At 33.6% G+C, this 20780-nt stretch overlaps 1 protein-coding gene across 2 annotated transcripts in view; it reads left to right on the forward strand.

The window, feature by feature from the left end:
* The first annotated feature begins 328 nt into the window (after positions 1-328).
* LOC120629173 (protein yellow-like) overlaps positions 329-20780 on the forward strand; it is a 51136-nt gene continuing 30684 nt past the window's right edge. Inside the window, exons 1-2 of one of the 2 annotated variants that reach the window (XM_039898001.1) lie at positions 329-451; positions 17782-18064. In XM_039898001.1, coding sequence (XP_039753935.1) covers positions 17795-18064 — 270 coding nt within the window. In that variant the 5' untranslated portion in view covers positions 329-451; positions 17782-17794. Of the gene's footprint in view, positions 452-11009; positions 11116-17781; positions 18065-20780 lie in introns of those variants that run through there. The other variant, XM_039898002.1, reaches the window with a different exon arrangement.

The following is a 20780-nucleotide window of genomic DNA, read 5'->3' on the forward strand; positions in this document are numbered from 1 at the left end:
TGAACTTTTATTTATTTATTATTTATTAGCCTTTTCACGGAAAGAAACGGTACTATTACACATAAGAGTAATGCCGTTTTTTAAATATACAGGATTTGAGACTGTAAAACGAGTGGTATTAGACCCATTTTACTTTGATCGTAAAGAGTTTTATATTCGAATACGAATTCCATAGCGAGCGAGCAATTCTTGCACTAAGGCTGATGGTGACGTTTGTATCGCAGGTTCGAACGAGACAGGGCGGTCAGCCGCGCCTTCAGGACCACTTTTACTTTTAATTTGATGTAGGGGGGCGAATGTATTCATTTTGCTTGTAGCGGAACGACTCCTTCAGTGTTGTACTCGGTCGCTACGCCACCTCGCGCTCCTTCGGCTGTTGTTGGCTTTTACACGTGCGTTCGAATCGGGGGCACCGGCGCCACTTCTGTTTGGATAATTTCCCGCGTTAAACGTAAGTTTTTTGTTTTAAATTTGGATAGTATAAACCATTATGAGTTAAAAAAAAACCAGTACCTATTAAAGTTTTACTAACATAATGCCACAGCATTAGGCGATTATTTATTCTCAGAGCCTTTCCATACAAAGAAACTAGCCTATCGGTATCTTGCTTGACGATATATATTTTCTGTAAATTTGCTTGTAGTCTAATTTTTAAAGTATAATCGAAAAACTGCAAAATCATTATAATATGTGTAAAAAATTGTTTTTTTTTTAATCAGAGTTATTCATCGATTGCTTTGCGACATAAAAAAAAATTAAACACGCTCTAATGTTACATTTTTTATAAAATACAGCGTCATCTTTTGACTCTAAAGTGCAGTACGACACACAATATATTATTTTCAATCCATTAAACTTACTCAGTTTGGTTAAATGGAGCCCGTCGTGGGATACGGAAAGCAATAAAACACCATAGTAAACAATATATTCCATAATGTTAAAACTGCATTTTCCAACCCTTTTATCTGAACCTCCCATTTTGATATCAATTTACATGCTCAGTAAAAAAAAAAATATGCTACATTAGTGAGTAAGCTAGGTGATAGCCTAGTGGGTAAGGGTTCGGCATTTCCTTTCAGGGAGACCCAGTTTGATCCCTGGCATGTACCCCTAATTTTTCGGAGTTGTACGTTTTTAATATAATCGTAAGCAATTAAATTATGTCAATTGCTCTAACGGTGAAGGAAAAATCACGAGGAAACCTGCTCGCCTGCGAGTTCGCCATGATGTACTCCAGGGCATGTAAATTCTACCAATCCGCAACTGACTACGGACTAAACCCTGTTCAATCTGATGCAGTAATGACTAAACTAATTTTATTTAGATGAAGATCTTTGGATCTTTGGGAACATCGACGACCGACTGGCGCAGTGGGCAATGACTATGTTTTCTGAGTCCAAGGCCGTGGGTTCGTTTCCCACAATTGGAAAATGTTTGTGTGATAACCATAAGTGTTTTTCAATGTCTGGGTGTTTATCTGTATATTATAAGTGCAGTTATGTATATTATCAATCATTTTAGTAACAGTGGCGTGCACTTCATATAGGCATAAAAGCACTGCCTACCCTAAAATTGATATTTAACTCGTATATGAGAAGGATTTTTGCCATTTTATGCAATTTTTCCACTATATGCATAACCTGGTAAGAAACCCATTGTACGCCACTGCTTAGTAACCATAACACAAGCTACGCTTACTTTGGGACTAGAAGGCGATGTGTATTGTCGTAGTATTTATTTATTTATTTATTTAATCTTTGGAGAGACTAAATCCATTTAAATTAACAACCCTCACTCGCGTTTAATGCAATATAAATTAAGTGGTGTTTGTTACGAGATTTTAGGTCTAAGTGTTTTACCAACATAAGTTACGACATAATGTAGAGTATGTACCATAATCTACCATATGATGGCGTGCAAATATTTAGCTCTTTTATCGATCATTCAAATTATTGTGTCTAACAAGCTGGAAAAACTTAAAAAAAATTGACAAAAAATCTTTTTTTAGCCCAAAGTTAAATTGCAATTGCATAAATTGCTTTTCGTACTTTCAAATACCTTTACCTTAAAGGTACTCCAATAATATTATTATATTATATTATAGTATATTTTACTATTTACTTCAATAATACGGCTACAACCTAAACCTACAGATATTTTTATATTTTTTTTTCGCTCTTTCATTCTGGGAATGACATAATTTGTAATACTTTTGTATTATATGTATTATATATATATTATATGTATTATATTATATGTATCGCGTTAATTGTCATTACATAAAAAAACCTTAACATTAATTAACTAGTAGTTTTTTGGGACTTCGACCGCATCCAAGTTCTATGTTTTTTTTCTGTAGTATATTTTTATTTCTTCGCCATTTCGTATCATCTACTCGGACTTCCCGCATTGCATTGCCAACACGTTATGCCTTCGTTTCTTTGTCCCAAGGGTACCTAGCAGCGTGACGTTTAATAAGCCCAAGCTTATAACCAATCTGAGATTATTATTTATTACTATATTAATTACCATCATCATATCAATTGATTGACGTCCACTGGTGGACATATGTTTTTAAGAAGGTCAAAATACCACGGTCTTGTGCCGCTTGGGTTGTATTATGTTTATAATACGTAGATTTGTGAATTCGCAGATTCTCTCTTTGAGTTTGTTTTGATTGGGAAGTACCAAAATATATATCTTAAGGACGACCTAATATGCATCTATAATGTTAACTGTTATAGTTAATACATACCTAATTATTACGAATAATTTACTTCAAAGGTTCAGGTATCTATGCAGGTATATATTTACTAACACATCCAAGAACAATGAGACGATGGCGGGAAGTTATTTCGAAGCCGTCATAAACATAATTATCTGCATGCTAAATCTACGAGTAACGGTACGGAACCTACCTATCTATAGGGTTGTCAAATATACCTAACCTTATTTCTTGGGTAACAACATGTAAATATATTTGTATGAATCACAAATAGCACATTGTTGTTTTCTCTTTCTCTCTCTTTTTTATTTTTGGAAAGAGAAATTCATAGTTTAGTTAGATAGTGCGTTAGACAAAGATAAAGTCAAAGTCAAATATTTCTTTATTCAACTAGGCACAAAGATGGTACTTTTGATGCATACATTACATGTAAAATATGACATAGAAGTTAGTTGATGGCGATAACTGAATTCGTCAACTCAAAACTAAAGCTACGAGGGTTCCAAACGCGCCCTGGTCTAAGAAGAAGCCCACAACAAAGTTAGCAGGTTGTTATTTTTTTTTTATTATCACCATCTCACATTGACATTTAAAACTATTAAAGAAGCAACCTGGTTAGAGCAATCATTAACATCCAAGCATTTTTATCGTTGACGTAGTCCTTAATACTATAATAAGATACTATAAGCTTACGTTTAATACAAATTTTGCACTGTTTGCAACTTTAGTTTATTGTAAGTTTATTTTTGCTTCTAATGTTCAAATGATTGCAGTAACATTTTCTCTTCAATTTAGATATATTTTTGTTTTCAAATATGTATTGGCTAGAAACTGTCATTATCTTAAATTTATCTCTCAACGACTCTCAATGAGACCGCAAGACCTCACTCTTATCTTATAATAATAACAATGCGCGGGAAAAGCTGGCTCGAAACTTAACTTTATTTCTTTCTCTAGTATTTCTATGGACACTTATAACAAGATCGGACAACGGTCACAGTGCTGAAGTTTAGACAGAAACTCTAATAGGTTTTTTAAGAGCATAAAAATACTAACAACAACTTTCCCATATTTTCCGGCTATCTGATAGCCCTGAACCTACCATCTATCATATACGCGTAAACCTCGCGAAAATCCAACTACGCGTAGTCAGGTAGACAAATGATTGTAGGGGCATAAGGGCTCTAGGCTTATCTTAATATATATAAATCTCCTGTCACGATGTTTGTCCGCGATGGACTCCTAAACTACTTAACCGATTTTAAATTAAATTGGCACACCGTGAGCAGTCTGCTCCAACTTAAGAGATAGGATAGCTTAGATCTTTAATTATAGTCGCAATTTTATTTTATTGTAAATTATTTGTCTATAATTAATTGACAGTCACATGTTACATATATATATATACTACTATAGTCATTTAAGGCTTAGCGATACTGAATACTTTAAAAACAAAATCAAACGCAGACGAAGTCGCGGGCAACAGCTAGTTATATATATATCTCTAGTCCGTATAATTAATATACTTAAGAAGGTAGGCGTATATAAAAAAATGATTTTCAAAAAGCTTTCCTTATCGTGAAAACCTTGAAAGTAAAATTAATTGATCGTAAATATTCAAATTTTACTTACTTATCTATGACTAAAATAAAACTTACTTTACGTACGTATTATATTTAAAAAAAACGGTGCCTATTCCTCGTTTTTTGTAGGTAGTATTAAATATAATAATACGCAGTAAAATTATCTTGTATAATAAACAATAACTGCTAAGCAAACTAACTGCGTGAGCTGGGTTCAAGACAATACATTTTTATAGGATTTAAATGCTCGTTTATTTATTAGAATGTAATACAACTAGTAAAATATATAAAAGTAAATGTTTCTGCAAATATTTGCTGTCTTTGCGAACTCAAGATATTTCAAGTCTCGTTAAAACATATTATTTTTTAATCTTCAAAAAATTTTAACCGTTTAATTGTTACGCATGTTAAGAAATAATGCGGAACTTATAAAAGTGTTTAACCCTGTCCCACTCTTTGTAAAGCAACACGAGGTTATGTAATTATTTTAAGCGCTATAAGTAGGTATCGATACATACTCTATTGTCCACAGATCTATAACGGAGTGTATGTAATCCCCGTGTTTCGCGTAGTTAGTTGAGTCCATTGAGAGAGCAGCAGGGCTAGCACAGGCATGACTCCGATACGGGTCCACCTGCTAAAGCATGGGAACATGGAAGAGGAGAAGTTCATTCTTTACCATTTTTTTTTAAATTTTAAACAATGCTTAAAAATAAAATAAATACCACTATTAAAAATTTATAAAAAAAAAACATCCACCCTCCGCATGCGGGGCTTTTGAATGCCCAAGCAACCGGCGGTGAGGGATCCAGAGTGAGGAACCTCCTCACTATACGCGCCGTTTCAAGGACTACTGCCTTCTGTATCCGACCCTTATCCAACAACCAAGCGAAAGCTTCTTGAGATGTTGGTCGAAGCTTTTCGCGAGAAGACCATTGACTGAAACGACAATCGGAACAATAACGGTCGACTCAACGAGAAGAAGAGAAGAGAAGTTTATTATGACTCTTATAATATTTGGATACTTCAACTTGTGCGCCAGTGCTTTAAGAGTTTATAAAGCTGTGGGAGAAGATAAATTTTAATCCTTTCCCCGAGGAGATAATTATCTCCTGCTCATGCTAGCCGTGCACACCCTTGCCTAGCCGTAGGGCATTATTTAATAGGCAAAAGATGATGATGATGATGCCAATCGCAAATACTACTCGAAATGTACAACATTATTATTATTATTATTTTATGTATATTATTCATAAAAATATTCATCAGTCATCGTAGTACCCATACCACAAGCTACGCTTGCCTTGGGACTAGATGGCGATGTGTGTATTGTCGTAGTATATTTATTTATTTATTTGTACTTACATATCTTTAGTTTATGTAGTACATTTTAACTGAATTAATTATCATTGTGTGCTTAAAATATATATAAAATTAATCTATAATCTCTACATTTTCATAAATTGTGAAGATTTTCGATGGACGATTTTAGGAAGGTAGAAGGAAGGCGTAGTTCGTTCCTTATTATTATGTAGGTAACAAGCGAAGTATGTTAAATTATCTTAATATCGAATAATGAAAAATATATTTATTTGTTTGTTGGTTACCATGCTCGGCACTGTATAGAATATTTTAATTTCTGGAAAAATCCACGGAATGTTAAAAGATTAACTTTTACATTACCTGTGTAACATAACAGAATAGCTGAGGAGACATCAGATACTTTTTAGCCCGAGAACATAAAAAGTTCAAGCCTTATTTAAAAATCTGAAATAATTGTGCAATGCAGTAGCTATAGAAATAATATTATATAAAAACACGTTCAAGTAATCTTGAGAAATTATCGAAAAGTGCTTATGTTTTACTTAACGAAAGTCCTTGCTTTATAATAAAAAGGCAACTCTACAGAAAACAGTGAAAGTGGTTAGTGACTTGTTTGCAAATATTCATTGTCACCACGTTTACTGTTACTGGCCAAATATGACTGGAAAACCGTTTTGCTTAAAAATGGTCCTTATTTTTAAAACAATAAAGGCATATGGCCATATGCCTTTTTTAAAACCCTATTATTTCTTAATTGTAAAAAGTACTAATTAATAGTAACTTTATAATAATACCGAGTAAATAAGTAGGTCTAGTACATTGGTACGGCAGGTTTACTTATTTTTTATTCCACTACAAGTTAGCCCTTGACTGCAATCTCACCTGAGGGATATAGTCTTTAAAAATACTGACTAACACACCATCCTTCGCCCCCTAAATAACCCCCTTTGGAATCAGATATTGTACAATAAATATTACGTGATACGTTACTTGTATTGCATGCTTAGGTATATTCAATGCATTAAAAAATATAATCTCTTAATGACAAGAATTCGACTGAAAGCAGTGGGTTCAGCTTTATCTCTCAGAAATCATAATACAGAAAGAAGAGTGAATTGTTGTATAAAAGAGCTACTAAGTACTGTGTTTTATGTCAGAAAACACTGTAGATCCGGCCTCGAAATGGTGATAGAGCCGCTACCAATAGACAGAATTGATGTTTTCAAAGCGCTTATAATTCTCATTATACTTCTATGAGTAGAATAATAGAATGAGTTTTGCGTTGAATCGAATTTATATCTACAAGTATAGCAGAGACATGGGCACTCACGTGGCAAGTCCAGCAGTCAAAGTTCATTGGTACGAGTAGATGCTGTCGTTGTGTCTTCCTACACCTAAAAAAACGTAGAGTTTCTGATTGTAGAGCATTTATGTCACCTTTATGTAATTATCTTTAAAAAAAACTTTTAAAAACGAACCTGGCTTAATTATCGTTAGTCTAACTTTTTTATGATTAACAGTTTTTTTCAAGAAACCTAAGATAATTTTGTAACACATACTGTTGCTGTGATTTATTGCCCTATTGTAACGAGAGGCCTGTTACTAGTACATACTCGAGGCCTATTGTTTTGAAGCATAAAGTTGATACATATATGTATATGCATACAACACAATAGGGTACATAATATATATGTACATGTTTCATAATTATCCTTTTGTCATAACCCAGGGTGTAGAAACCAACATACAATAATAAGTAGTGAACTTAAAGTGTGAAAGAAGAGTCACACACGTGGCACACACGCAGTTTGTATCCTGGAGATAAACGTAGCCATACATTTATGCCGGAACTAAAAAGGGTTCCTACGGGATTTAAAAAACGCCAAAAACAGCGTGGACGAAGCTGCGGGCAACTGCTATATCTACTCACCATTTTTATTATGTTTTATGAATTATTATTATAAGGATGATATTAAATTACAAAATAAAGGAATTACCATATTAAACCCATTATTGCGGTACTTACCTAACTCCGCTCTACTTTTATTTTCGTTGATTGATGTAATGCGTGCAGCGTGCATCAACTACAAGATGGTTACAAATGATTAATATATTTTATTACCATTTTAGAATTTTTTGTTTTTAATTCTGTAAAAAGTTTTATGTTACATCATCCATGAGTGTTTTCATTAAATAGTAAAACTATGTTAAATCTGTGGCGCTGGAACACGCAGATTGTATACAGAAGAGACTATTAAATGAGTTTACGTCTATGAGTACTCGGTTTTTAAACAATATTATTATTACATTACGTTACTCACCCTAAGATAACGCGGGGGAATACGCGGCGAATTGAAGTACGTGGAACCATAGGTAAAACCATAGCAATACGTATGAAGAAGCGTTGCTAGTGGTTAGGGCTTCGGCTACTTTTCGGAGGTACCAAGATCGACCCCCGGCATCGGGCACGCACCTTTAACTCAACAGATCTTTGTGCGTTTTTAACTAAACAATTGCAAAATATTACCCACTTTAACGATGAAGGAAAACATCGTGAGGAATCCCGTGCCCTGTTTTGGTTGTCGAAGATGACTTAGATTTAGATACAATACAACTACACCGGTAATTCCCATGAGAAAATAGCGTCGTCGATTAAGAAAATAAATAGTACTTAGTAGGCATAATTGAAACATACGTTATCAAATGGTACTGGTGGAAATAAATAATAGGTTGTCGAGAAAGCAAGATTAAGTTAAAACTAATAGGTGATTGGCCCTCGAACATTTAAGGGTTAAATAGCGGAAAAATGGCATGTAAGAATAAAATAGTGGCTTCATGTTACTATCACCAAATGTGTTTTAATGTTTTGGACACTTTCTCGGACAGTAACAAGACTTTACATGGAAATTCCGATCATATGAATAGTCATTTTTTCATAACTTTTATTTATGAACGTGCTTGAAGTAAAATACATTAAAATTCAGTTTGAATTCCTAAATTGTCCCTGCCAGGATTCGAACGCGGGGCATCCCATTTATAAGTCCACAGCGCTAACCTTTATGTTTATGAGTAAATAATTTAAACTTACGTTTCGGGATGGTTATTTATATTGGAGAGGTCTACGTACCTCCTAAAGTTCATTTAATTCGTTTCCTTTAGTTCAGAATGCAGTTGTCCCTCCTCTGTCTGCGGGTGTACAAGGCGACTAAGCGAATATAATGGAAAAAGGGCAGCAGCGTTCTCTGTTCTACTATAACTATCTTCTGCGGCAAACAACCCGCCTGCCCAGCGTGGTAATTATTGGCAAACGCTTCCGTTCGGAGAGGCCTTTAATCCACCACCAATAAGCTATTGATGGATTGATGGTGACAATCTTATTCTCTTGGCCTTGGACGAAGACAATTATAATATAATCGGTAACTTAGCTTCTGCAATATTAAAATATGTAAACAATTCTTCAATTCATTATGAAGATATTAATAGAATAAACATAGAGCAATTAACGTGTCTTAGTAATCAGTTTTATTAGAGAATTATCAGGGCAACCGGATACACGGTACAAAAACGTTGTATAATTATTGTTTGGTACGATAATTTGTAATCTGCACTGCACGAGTACCTATATCCCCACGTATATTCTATAGGAACAGTTATACATTTCTGTATCTATTATGTATACTTGTAGATGCGGTTATATATTCATATCAAACATTTTTTTAAATAAAAAAAAAAATATAATTGCAGTCGCCTTTTACCTTTTTACGCCTAAACCAATGAACAGATTCCGATAACATTTGGCAGGGAGATCGATTTGGGAAAGAAGGAGAATACTTTTCTTGCCCACAATAACAGACAGCTCCTATGGAATTCAAATTAAAAAGTAGAAAAAAGAAATTCTTTAATTTCTCTGTTTTTAAAAAAATCAAAGAAAACTTTCAAATATAACACGAAATTTCTCATTTGAAAATGGCCCCGTACCTACCGTATAGAATTTTTTAAAATATTTATAGACACATCCGGGATGATGTAGGGATTCTAACGGTACTTCATTCTCCGAATGTGGCAAAGCATTTAGAAGATATGGTTGAATAAAGTAATTCACATACGTGCTGAAAACATTATTATATAGGCACTTTTTTTTTGGCAGTTGTATTTGCTTGAAATAATTTACATTTAATTCATAGAGTATGCTTCATATATTTTGAAGTGGGAAGAATGAGTTGCAAACGTACTAAGTTAAACGTACTAAGTTGAAGAAATAGGTATATCAACGCATTATTTTTCATTGAAAATTAATTGCAAAAATTCCACTCCAATTTATGCAAAAATGTTACGTCCTACCCTTACCAACATACATTAAACTTTTGCATAAAGTAATTCAAAAAAACGTGAACAATATCGTTTATGAAATTCTCTTATCTTATTAACCTAGATATAACTGTATCCTCTGTGTGTAATCGTTAAGGTCGTGCTTGTGACTTTGGAATTTTGCAAATCAAATAGGTATATGTTGTTCGTTGGACGTAGAAAAACAGTGCGTGTAAACTTAAGTATTTAAACGAAGTAAGATTAATAAGGCAAGTTATCCGTACATAAATGCGAAAGTCTTTCTGTTCCTTTGTTTGTTAACTATGTTCAGCACAAATACTGCACTGATTTTGATGAAATTTGGAAATCATCATATCAACCCATTACCGGCCCATTACAGGGCACGGGTCTCCTCCCACAATGAGAAAGGGTTAAGGCCGTAGTCAACCACGTTTGCGGCGTATTGGTGGTCTCCACACGACTCTCAAGCATGCAGTGATATTTTAAACACAAATAATGCCTAAACTGTTCTGATAAAACTAACTCTTAAAGTTACTGTTTTTTGTCAGCATTCTCGCACATTTTGGGGTTGTGCTACTACTAAGTTATATATATATTCATTAAAATATGCAGATTCTTTTAATTACCTTGTAATTCACATTTTATTTTATTTTTTATATGTTAATTTAATTAGAATAATTTTATTATTCACAATAAGACGCTTCACAGTAATCAGGCAGATACCTGACAATTTTCTGGGCTGTACAAGAACACACATAACACAGTATGTATAATATCTTAAAATATTTAAACTATTTGGTTTTCACCAGAGTCTTGTATATATTTAGACAAACCACATCTTAAAATATTGTATCAACAGTTTCTCTTATGATTAATTACTGGTATCCGCAGAGTAACAATAGCAATCGCAGTTATTTAATCAAACGACTGCACGCGTTTTTCCAGTCATCTCTTATAGGTACGTATCTACATCGATTACGTGATTGAAGCCGGAAGCGTGAAAATGCGCATAATTGGAAGTCATTAGTTGCATTGTGTTCGTTATTAGATCTTGTGCGATAGTTGGAACAAATAAAGTTTTTTTTAGTAAAAACTATTCGAGCTTTTACTCTTATTTACAAGGTATACCTTTATAGGTTGTGCAATAGAGATGCGGTAAGTTTTACATTTCAAAAAGCTTTAAAATAACGGAATCTATAATTTGTGATCTAGTTCAACCCTTGCTTTTACAAGCATTGAGAGGTATCGTAGGGATTTGCATCCTTACGTAAACTATTTTCAACCGATTAAAAAAAAGGAGAAGTTTCGTTATTCGACTGTATGTTTTTTTTAATATTTGTTACTCGATTACTGCGCCAATTTTAATCGGATTTTCTTGATTATTTTTTTGTTTGATACGTTATTGAGGTATCCTGGATGTATTTTAAGGGAACTATAGCAATTTGAGTATTTATTTAAGGAACTTGTGTATCATCTTTCGAAAAGCACCATATGGTTAATTGGAACTGGATGGAGACCATGGAGTCCTGATGGATCCCACGGACACGCACATGGGTACAACGAGCTTTGCTTCCTCGAATCCAATTCGCACCGCAAAGATCTGGTTTACCATTTCGGCTTCCGTTTGCCCCGGCAAATATAATATTAGAATCAATGGTATATAAGGATTTATGCAATATGCATCTTCAACATAAGTGCGCTCTTCATGCGTTATCACCCATCATTTATCAACAGATGTGTATGTATCCAAGAGCTAGAATGTATATCAGAAAACTAGCTGTTGCCCGTTTCTTATGTTTTTTTACAAATTCCGTGGAAACCGTTTGTTTTCCTAAAGTAAAAAGTAGCTTATATTATTCCCCGTCCATTCAACTGACTCCATCACAAAAATCAAGTTCATTGGTAGCTTAGTTAAGGCGTGAAGGAAGGACAAACAAACATACAAACACAATTTTGCATTTTAATATTAGTAAGGATAAATATTGAGCGATACTATAGGTTTTTTTTAATAAACATATTCACTTCAAAAGTTTCCCGTCACGTTATCTACATGTAATCGTAATGATACTCTGGTCTGTACTACATCTAAAGTGCTTTTATAATACGCGAAGTAAGGTAGGAAGCTCGTGAAGGAGGTCCTAAGGGCTTCTAGGAGCGCAGCAATCGAGCCACATACTATGTAGCGTACCGGAGGTCGAATATTTAGAGCTGAACTTATTACTGAGCTGTTATTCCTAACGGTGACAGTCTTTCAGGTGTACAATTACAAAACTAAACATCCGGTCATAACGTGCTGCATTATTACGAATGAAAAAAAAGTATTAACATTTTAATTAGATTCATAAGAATCATTACAGTAATACTTATAACTCAGCTAATCAAGTCGTTTTAGGTTCACGGTTCGTTTATTACATAAATTATGCGTGTAAAATGTCAATGCGACAAAGTCTGAACTGGCATAGGTTCATCTGGGTTCCTCTTATATACCTACTCTTAAGAAAAGTCGAAAAACCTATAACCTTCTAAAATACTCTTCACACTTTGGTTCACACCGTACAATAAAGGATAGTGGTTCTTAAATACTTTGACAACAGTTGACAATGACAGCTGCTTTACTTTGTATAGTATTTTAAAAGCAATTGGTGATTGGTGTCTGGCCTTGTTTTTGCACCCGCAAACTATATTCTACATTCCATTTATACAATAATTGACTAACATTTTCCATATTTAATACTTGCACGGTTCAATAAAGTCAGCATGATCGTATTGTTAATTTAAAGTAGGAACGGCGATACTTACCTATTTTTAATAAAAACAATATTTTGCAATTTACGCCTAACCGAAATCAAAGTGTTATAATTGAGTTTCATGCAATGTGAAACGTTATGAACTACTTAGGTACACGTGTAGTAGTATTAGTAGTTATATTTAATTGACAAGTCCGTGATATGAAATTTATATTTTTTTGTCGATTTCATTAATTTACGTGTACTGCATTGTGCTAAACTTGATAAATATAAAGCTATAAAACAGCAATATTATCTAAAACCAACTAGTATTCGCAATATATTTGAATATAGCAGATATTAAAATATTTATTATAATATATCCAAAAAACATTCTTAACCATTGTTATTTTAGAAACATAGTTTACTTACTTAAAATAAGGATGGTTAAAGAATATAAAGTGAAATATCTATACAAGCGCTATTTTGTTTAAATCTGTATAAAGATTAGTAAGTGGGTATGTCGTTCATCTTGCTCAAGAGCCGACACTTTGACAGGCTGAGTAGCTGAGTGGCTTAGTGACATTTAAATGAGTCAAATTGTGCCTTTTGCGATCTGTTCTGTCAGCATTGTTTATAATGAAATTGCATTGTAGACAGATTGCACTTGCTGGAAGAAATAATAACACTTTTAAGTTGCTTGCTTTTGTAACATTATATTTAAATCACATTAATATAAATAATGAAGATGAACTCTTATGTTATGTGAAGAGGACACCAATGAAACATTAAGCTTAAAAAAGCGGTGCCATGCTAATGGTTATTGCTTCGGCCTCGGCACGCTCTTTTGACTTCTCGGAGACAAGTGCGTTTTTTAAAATTTAAGTGAATCAAATATCACTTGCTTTAACAGTAAAGGGAAACAACGTGAGGCATCCTCCATGCCGGAGAGTTCGCCACTGTATTCTCAAAGTCGTGAAAAATCTTTCAATCCGCATTTTACCTGTGTGGAGGACTATATATTATAGATACAGAACAGTTTTAACTCTGGGACTCGTGTTCTGTATTGGGCCTGGATGTGTAATGTTCGGGTGTACAGAAGGGGTCTTGAAAAAAACAACAGCAGCGTTACGACGTAATAATACTTTATTATAGTACAAGTCGAAAAGAATACTAGAAAAGAACTAACTACATTACGGGGTGGAGGATCTTATAAGTCAATACAATTCAAACATCATTTAGTTATGTAAATAGACACATTAGTGGACTCTGCTCCTGTTAACGTTAAATGGTCATTACTAATCATTATTAACATTGCTTTCGTACATTTGGCTACATAAGTCTAATACAAATATTGGTTTCGAATATAAAGATATAAGTATATAGCTGTGTGTGTATGGATATAAGCATTCAAATCATTGTCGTGGTATTGGCAAGTCTCTTAATTATTGCAGGAGGCAGATAGTGATCTCGTTGTGTAAACTAGTTGTGCGCTATTTGTTTAGCTAAATAAAACATCCTTGCGCCAAAGTCTTGGTAACTTTGCTTACTTAGGAGCCCTTTTGTTGTCCATATAGTTTTTATCTTATTGAACAGAAACTTCTGTTGTAATTGCTGCGAAGTTCTATAACTTAGGTAGCTGTAAAACAATTCTCCCTTTGTTTTATTTTGAAACTTTTTAACCTTTGTCTCATATTTCACTGCAATATTTTTTTTAGACTTGTTATATCTTTTGTTGGGTAGATAATAGACAAATATTTACTGAGGTTTTCCTGCAGTCCGTCAGAGCATCTTGAAATTTTATGTTTTGCTAGCTGTTATCCACGTTCTTCGCGTTTATTAAAGGTTTTTTTATTGAAATCCTACGGGAACCGTTTGTTTTCCTAACTAACTCTATGAGAAAAACCATGACGATTAGTTGCTTGGTTAGGGCGTAAAATAAAGGGAAACAAATATTCATACTTTTTCATTCATATAATATTAGGTTAGATATCTAGGTGAGGATTGTGACAAAAGGCGATAATAATGAATGTATATAGATATATAAATATGTATATATATATATATATTCATTAGTTATGTTGTATACAAGCTGACCCACACTGTAATATGTCACCTTCCCACTATCTCTCTCAAGGTTCTTAACGTCATTGTCTTCATCTTATACAATATAGTAAAGAACTTAAATACGTAATGATTAATTCCTTAAAAATGTTAATCGTAATACTTCGAAACTCGAAAGTAACCGGTTGATCCTGTTTTGATGTAGGTACTTCCACTTCATATTTTATAAGGTCATCAGGTCTTGTAAGTTGCACTACATAAAAGGTATTAAGAGAAACGTAGTGACTGTCTGAAACTCGAACTAAAGCGTCTGTTATGTCAGACATAATCTGTAACGCCCCTACATGGTACTGTACATTTCAATTATAGTGAAAATAATTGTTTGGGAACGCAATATAAACAATTAGAGAAGTTTACTTTGGAAATATATATTTCACATTCTTAATCCTCATGTTGAAAGTGACATTTACCTTTTAGTTCAGCAGTGCTATTGATTTTAGTAATTGTGTTGCTCAAAAATTTCTAGAGTAAATTAAGAAGATATTATTAAATTTCAAGAGTTAAAGAAATTAAGAAAAAAATATTAATCTAAAAGTTGTATATACCTACTATAATTCTTGGTATTTTCAAGGTGGAATCAAAACGATCTTGCAATATTTGCTATTCTGGATTATTGGATAATGTAGCACAGGCTCGACACTCGCTCTCGTCCACTCTCGCCCAGCCTCTCATGTAACTGACGTTGTTTGGTTGAGACTGGGTATTGTGTTGTGTGTAAAATGAGTGTTTTTTTTTTTTTTTTTATAACAATACAAGTTAGCCCTAGACTGAAATCTCACCTGGTGGTAAGTGATGATGCAGTCTAAGATGGTAGCGGAACTAACCTGTTAGAGGGTATGGCAGTTGTAGTAAACCCATACTCCTAATCGGTTTCTACGCGACATCGTACCGGAACGCTAAATCGCTTAGCGGCACGTCTTTATCAGTAGAGTGTTAACTAGCCACGGCCGAAGCCTCCCACAAGACAGAATATGTTTATACTAGCTGTTGCCCGCGACTTCGTCTGCGTTTGTTTTTGTTTTTCGAAAGACATGTGCCTCATAAATGTAGCAGCACTTTATGTATTTAGGATAGCTAAGCCTTAAATGACGGGTTTGCTGCCGTCCGTTCCGCATCTCCAATCACTTCATCAGATCTGCACGAAATTTGGTCAAAACTAAAAAGATATTATAACCTCTAAAGTACAAAAGTTATTATTTAAATCGGTTATCATTTGACAGCGTTATGGTGTAAAATTGTCAAACACTTTTGTCCCCTCTCCCAAAAGAACTGATCTTAATTTCGGGATGAAAAGCATCCTATATTACTTCTAATACCTTCAGGAATATGTTTACAAAGTTTCGTGATGATCGGTTTAGTATTTTTTGCGTGAAAGCGTAACAAACAAACTTACATTCACATTTATAATATTAGTAGGGATATGGAAGGGATAGGGATAGGGATTTTGGTGTGTATGATTAAATTAAATAGATACAATATAATATAATCTATATAGTAGGTTTTCAAAAACTACAGTTCTCTTTTTGTTTAGTTGTGAACAATCACGATTGTCATTGTTAGCAGTAAAGATGTCCTTGATCTACTGATGTGTACACGACCTTAATCGTTTTGGAGGGTCATTGCCACTTTTACTCGCCGTTATATAAGCGATAGTTTAATAGTTTAAAAATCTTTGCGAGAGCGCACAACAGATTACTATCAGAGCGGTGATGCTTGATTATCTTCTTGTTATCTAAAATTGTATTTTTAGGGTTCCGTTATCAACAAGACACTTCTATATTAAGTTTAGCTTGGTCAGATATGCTCTTTGTCCGCTTGTCTGTCCATTCGCGGCTTAGCTTATAGGCTTTAAGTATTATTTAGAAAGCTGTAATAAAGCTGACCAAAAATTGGGCTTCTCCTCTGCCTGTGAGGTTTGGATAATGTTTTTCTCGTCTATCTCATAGTGTCGGGAGTCGTTGGAAAGGTTTTGAAAAAATATTTGGGGTTTAAAAAGCATTTATGAATCCACGGATCTGTTTGCAAGTTATTAAGTACAGTACTAATATTGTTCATGTCAGTCAAGCGTCCAAGTGATGGTAATTAAAATCATAACTCCTTACGAATAAAAATATATTCATAACATACATATTTCCTAAAAAATAATTATATTAAATAAAAAATATTAACTTTCGGAATACTGTGGATAGCATTAAATATAATATGGTCAGAGTATAAAACAACGGAACTACGGAACCCCAGTTTGCGAGTATCCGGACACGCACTTGACCGCTTTGTTTTCTTTTAAAACGCAGACAATTATGCCAGTGTGTTAGAAGGTATTAGAGAAGTTCTGGTATGCTGTAATTATATAATAGGCATATATATACGCCTAATTCATAACGAAATATTAAATAAATATATATATATATATATATATATATATATATACATACATATATTTAATATTTGAAGATACGGTATCACATGTAAGGGTTGTAATAATAAACTTATAAAAACCAAGAATAGATTCTCAAGTTTGGTCTTACATACATTAACCTATACTTGAATTCCTGTTGAAAGATCGATGTCGGTTTATAACCAACTTAGACCCTCCATTCTTACAATAAGAGTGCTCTAATATATAATCGTATGTAACACGTTAAGAACCGGTTAAAAATAGAAAGACAATTACTACAATGAATAATTGTTATTTATCAATTATTAATTGTAAAGAAATAATTCATAATTCATTATTAATGAATAATTGTTACTTAACATTTGTTCATTGTAAAGTTCTGTTTAGATCTGTTATATATAAATTATAAATTACACCATACAGATTCTCCTGCTTTTCGCCGAGTATAGCAAATTAAGCTTAATTTTCATAATACAAACCTATCATAACGTTTACATAAAAATATTGTTAATAAAGATTATTAAATAAAAGCATATGTAAACTGCTGGATACTCATGTACTATTTTTCTTTAGTTGACAGATTCCAATGGGACTGCAGATAGTGTTGCTGAGTGCCTGCTTGGCGGTGGCGAGCGCAAGCCTAGAGGTTGTTAACCAATGGAATCTCCTACAATTTGACTTCCCTCCGGATCCGGTGTTGCTTGAGAAGTTCCAACCTGAGAACACAGTACCGGCAGGCTTAGAAATAGGATGGGACAGACTGTATCTTGGACTACCTCGGCTACGTGCTGGAGTTCCGGCTACATTAGCGTGGGTTCCTCGTTCCTTACCACCAGGCGTCAGTCCGGTTTTACAGGTATTTTATCTTTCCTATATTATATAACGTGATTTCTTTGGTGACTGCGCAATTATTTTGTCGCGCCTAATTATGTAAACATATTTACCATGTAGATTGTATCTTTGATAATAACTGTAGGTAATAATTGAGAAGTCATTATCATCATTTTGAGCTTTATTAACGTCCCAATGTCCCACATCCCTCCGGGCTTATAGGAGAGAAGGGTTCGAAACATAGACCCACAAAGCTGCTCCGATGAAGGTTGGTGGGTGTAAAAATAAATTCTAACTTCCGACGTACCAATGGCTGGCTGTTTCTGAATTACGGTTCGTGGTAAACATAATATCGCGATTACATACCTAAACTTGTATTATTTGAAATATGTAGTTTCTTTTTTTAGAATATATGTCAAAGACCAAATAATATATATTACGGTCATAAACGCTATTATATAAACACACTTGCCTACATACTTCTAAATTTTATTACTCTACACCGTCCAAATATACGTAAATATCCGCTTACGTTGAGACTTAACTATTCGCTATTTGACACAGATTTGTAAAATTTTTTACTCTCTAGTTTAAATTAACAATTTATCGTGATGGACGATAAAATATTAAATAAAAATATTGGTGTTGCCGGCCCTATCGTGAGCCTAATATTTTTTTAGTTATGACCGGCACATGTTGGCAAGACTCCGCCATCTATTTCATAACCCTAGTAAACACTTTAAAACATCCTAAACATTTGAGGGTAAATCATTCTTTGTAATAGTAGGTATTTACTGCCTCTTTCGAGGATTATCGTCAAGTGTACACCTAATTAAGGTATATATACATTAAGTTTCATATTTTTTTTATTCAATTTCATTATTAAATGTATGTAATGAAGGACCTATTACCTATATACTTCATACAGGTATATACTTCATAATATTCGTAGCACATATGTATTCTATATCACTCGTAAAATAACTACCACTCATATTGTGAAGTCAACATCCCCTAAGGATGCTCCTGTGTTGAAACAAACCGTGCGTAGAGAGTACATTGCTGAAGATTTGTTTGGTGTAGAGTATAAAAATTTAAGAAATTACACCATACGGATTCTCCTGCTTTTCGCGGAGTATGGCAAATATAGCTTAATTATCGTAAAATGACGCCTTCTATACAAAGTCGCAGGCATGAAATAGGGTACCTATTTCATGCCTGCGTGCCATGCCTGCCACATAGGTGGTAAATCTGTAAACACTTGTATAAAAAAATAAACTAGATACTAACTGTCCACGCTTTGCACAACACTGTAATAAAGTTATTTATTATTCCTTGATACCAGTTACGGTTCTATCTTGTCTTGTCATCTCTTAACAACATTTTGCGATTGCAAACGTGCAATGCAATAATTTATAAGTATATGTCATATTATCATAATTAAGAATAATTATGTAAGTCCCTAGGTACTCATACAGTCCGGAAGGTCAAGGTCACTGAAATGATTATATAAAATACTTACTGTCTGCTGTTGCAATAGGTCGCTATTAGAACTAGGTATATCCAACTGAAAGATGACATCCCATTCATTATTACTGGTTAAACTTCCGTTATATGGAGATCAATAAAAGCATATGATGCAAGGAAAGATTTATTACTAATATGTCATAAGTCTTAACCAATCTTCACGTATTAAACTATACCAAATACGAAATCGATGTCATGTAATTACAACCACATGAAAAGGCAATTTATGGTTATAGCACAAAATAAGTAGCCTTCTTGTTAATAGGCATATGAGGATATTTTTTATTTATTTAATACTAAGACATGAATTAATCGTAAATTAGAAAAAATGTGGACAAGAAAACACTTATCTCATTATGGAAATTAATGTTAACTGCCTAAACTTTTGAAAAACTTACCTTTTATCGCGGAGAAACTTTTTTCACCGAATATAGCAAATTAAGCTTTATTTTCTTAATATATCATGAAATTCCGCAAAGTAAAGATTCTATCCAGTAACAGTTATCTCTATTAAAAATTATGTTAATTACGTTAAGTTAAATTTTTTGTGCAAGAGTTTGATTTAATTTTATTAATTTTTTTATCATTTTTTTTGTTTACGCTAAAGCTAAACTAATGAGGTGACATTTAAACTTTGAATAGATCGGTAAGTTTCTATGCCAGCCGATTGTCGCAGTAGGCCCTGCTTTCTTTGTCCAAGGCTGTGGGTTCGATCTCCACAACTGGAAAATGTTTGTGTGATGAACATGAATGTTTTTCAGTGTCTGGGTGTTATGTAGGTATATTTTAAGTATTTATGTATATTATTCATAAAAATATTCATCATTCATCTTAGTACCAATACCACAAGCTAAGCTTACTTTGGGGCTAGGTGGCGATGTGTGTATTGTCGTAGTATATTTATTATTATTTTTATTAAAATTTTACTTACCTGTGAACTGTGGCGGATGTCTTTAAAGTAAGTTAGTAAGTACCTACTTTAGTTCAAACTTCGAATTAAGTTAAATAGATAGTATCGTGCGCTAGGGCATTAGTTTGCAAACAGGATCGGTGTTGCACCATTACTTTACTTTCAATAATCCAGACATTCAAGTTACATTGTGATTTAGATAATTACCATTATCGTACCTACTGTTATTTTTGGTATGCGTCGATAGTTAATGCAACATTTTAGACAATTATTTAAGTCAGTCTCTAAAGGTACAAATAAAGAG

This window comes from Pararge aegeria, chromosome 14 (assembly GCF_905163445.1).
Source record: "Pararge aegeria chromosome 14, ilParAegt1.1, whole genome shotgun sequence".
NCBI classification, from domain to species: Eukaryota; Metazoa; Arthropoda; class Insecta; order Lepidoptera; family Nymphalidae; genus Pararge; species Pararge aegeria.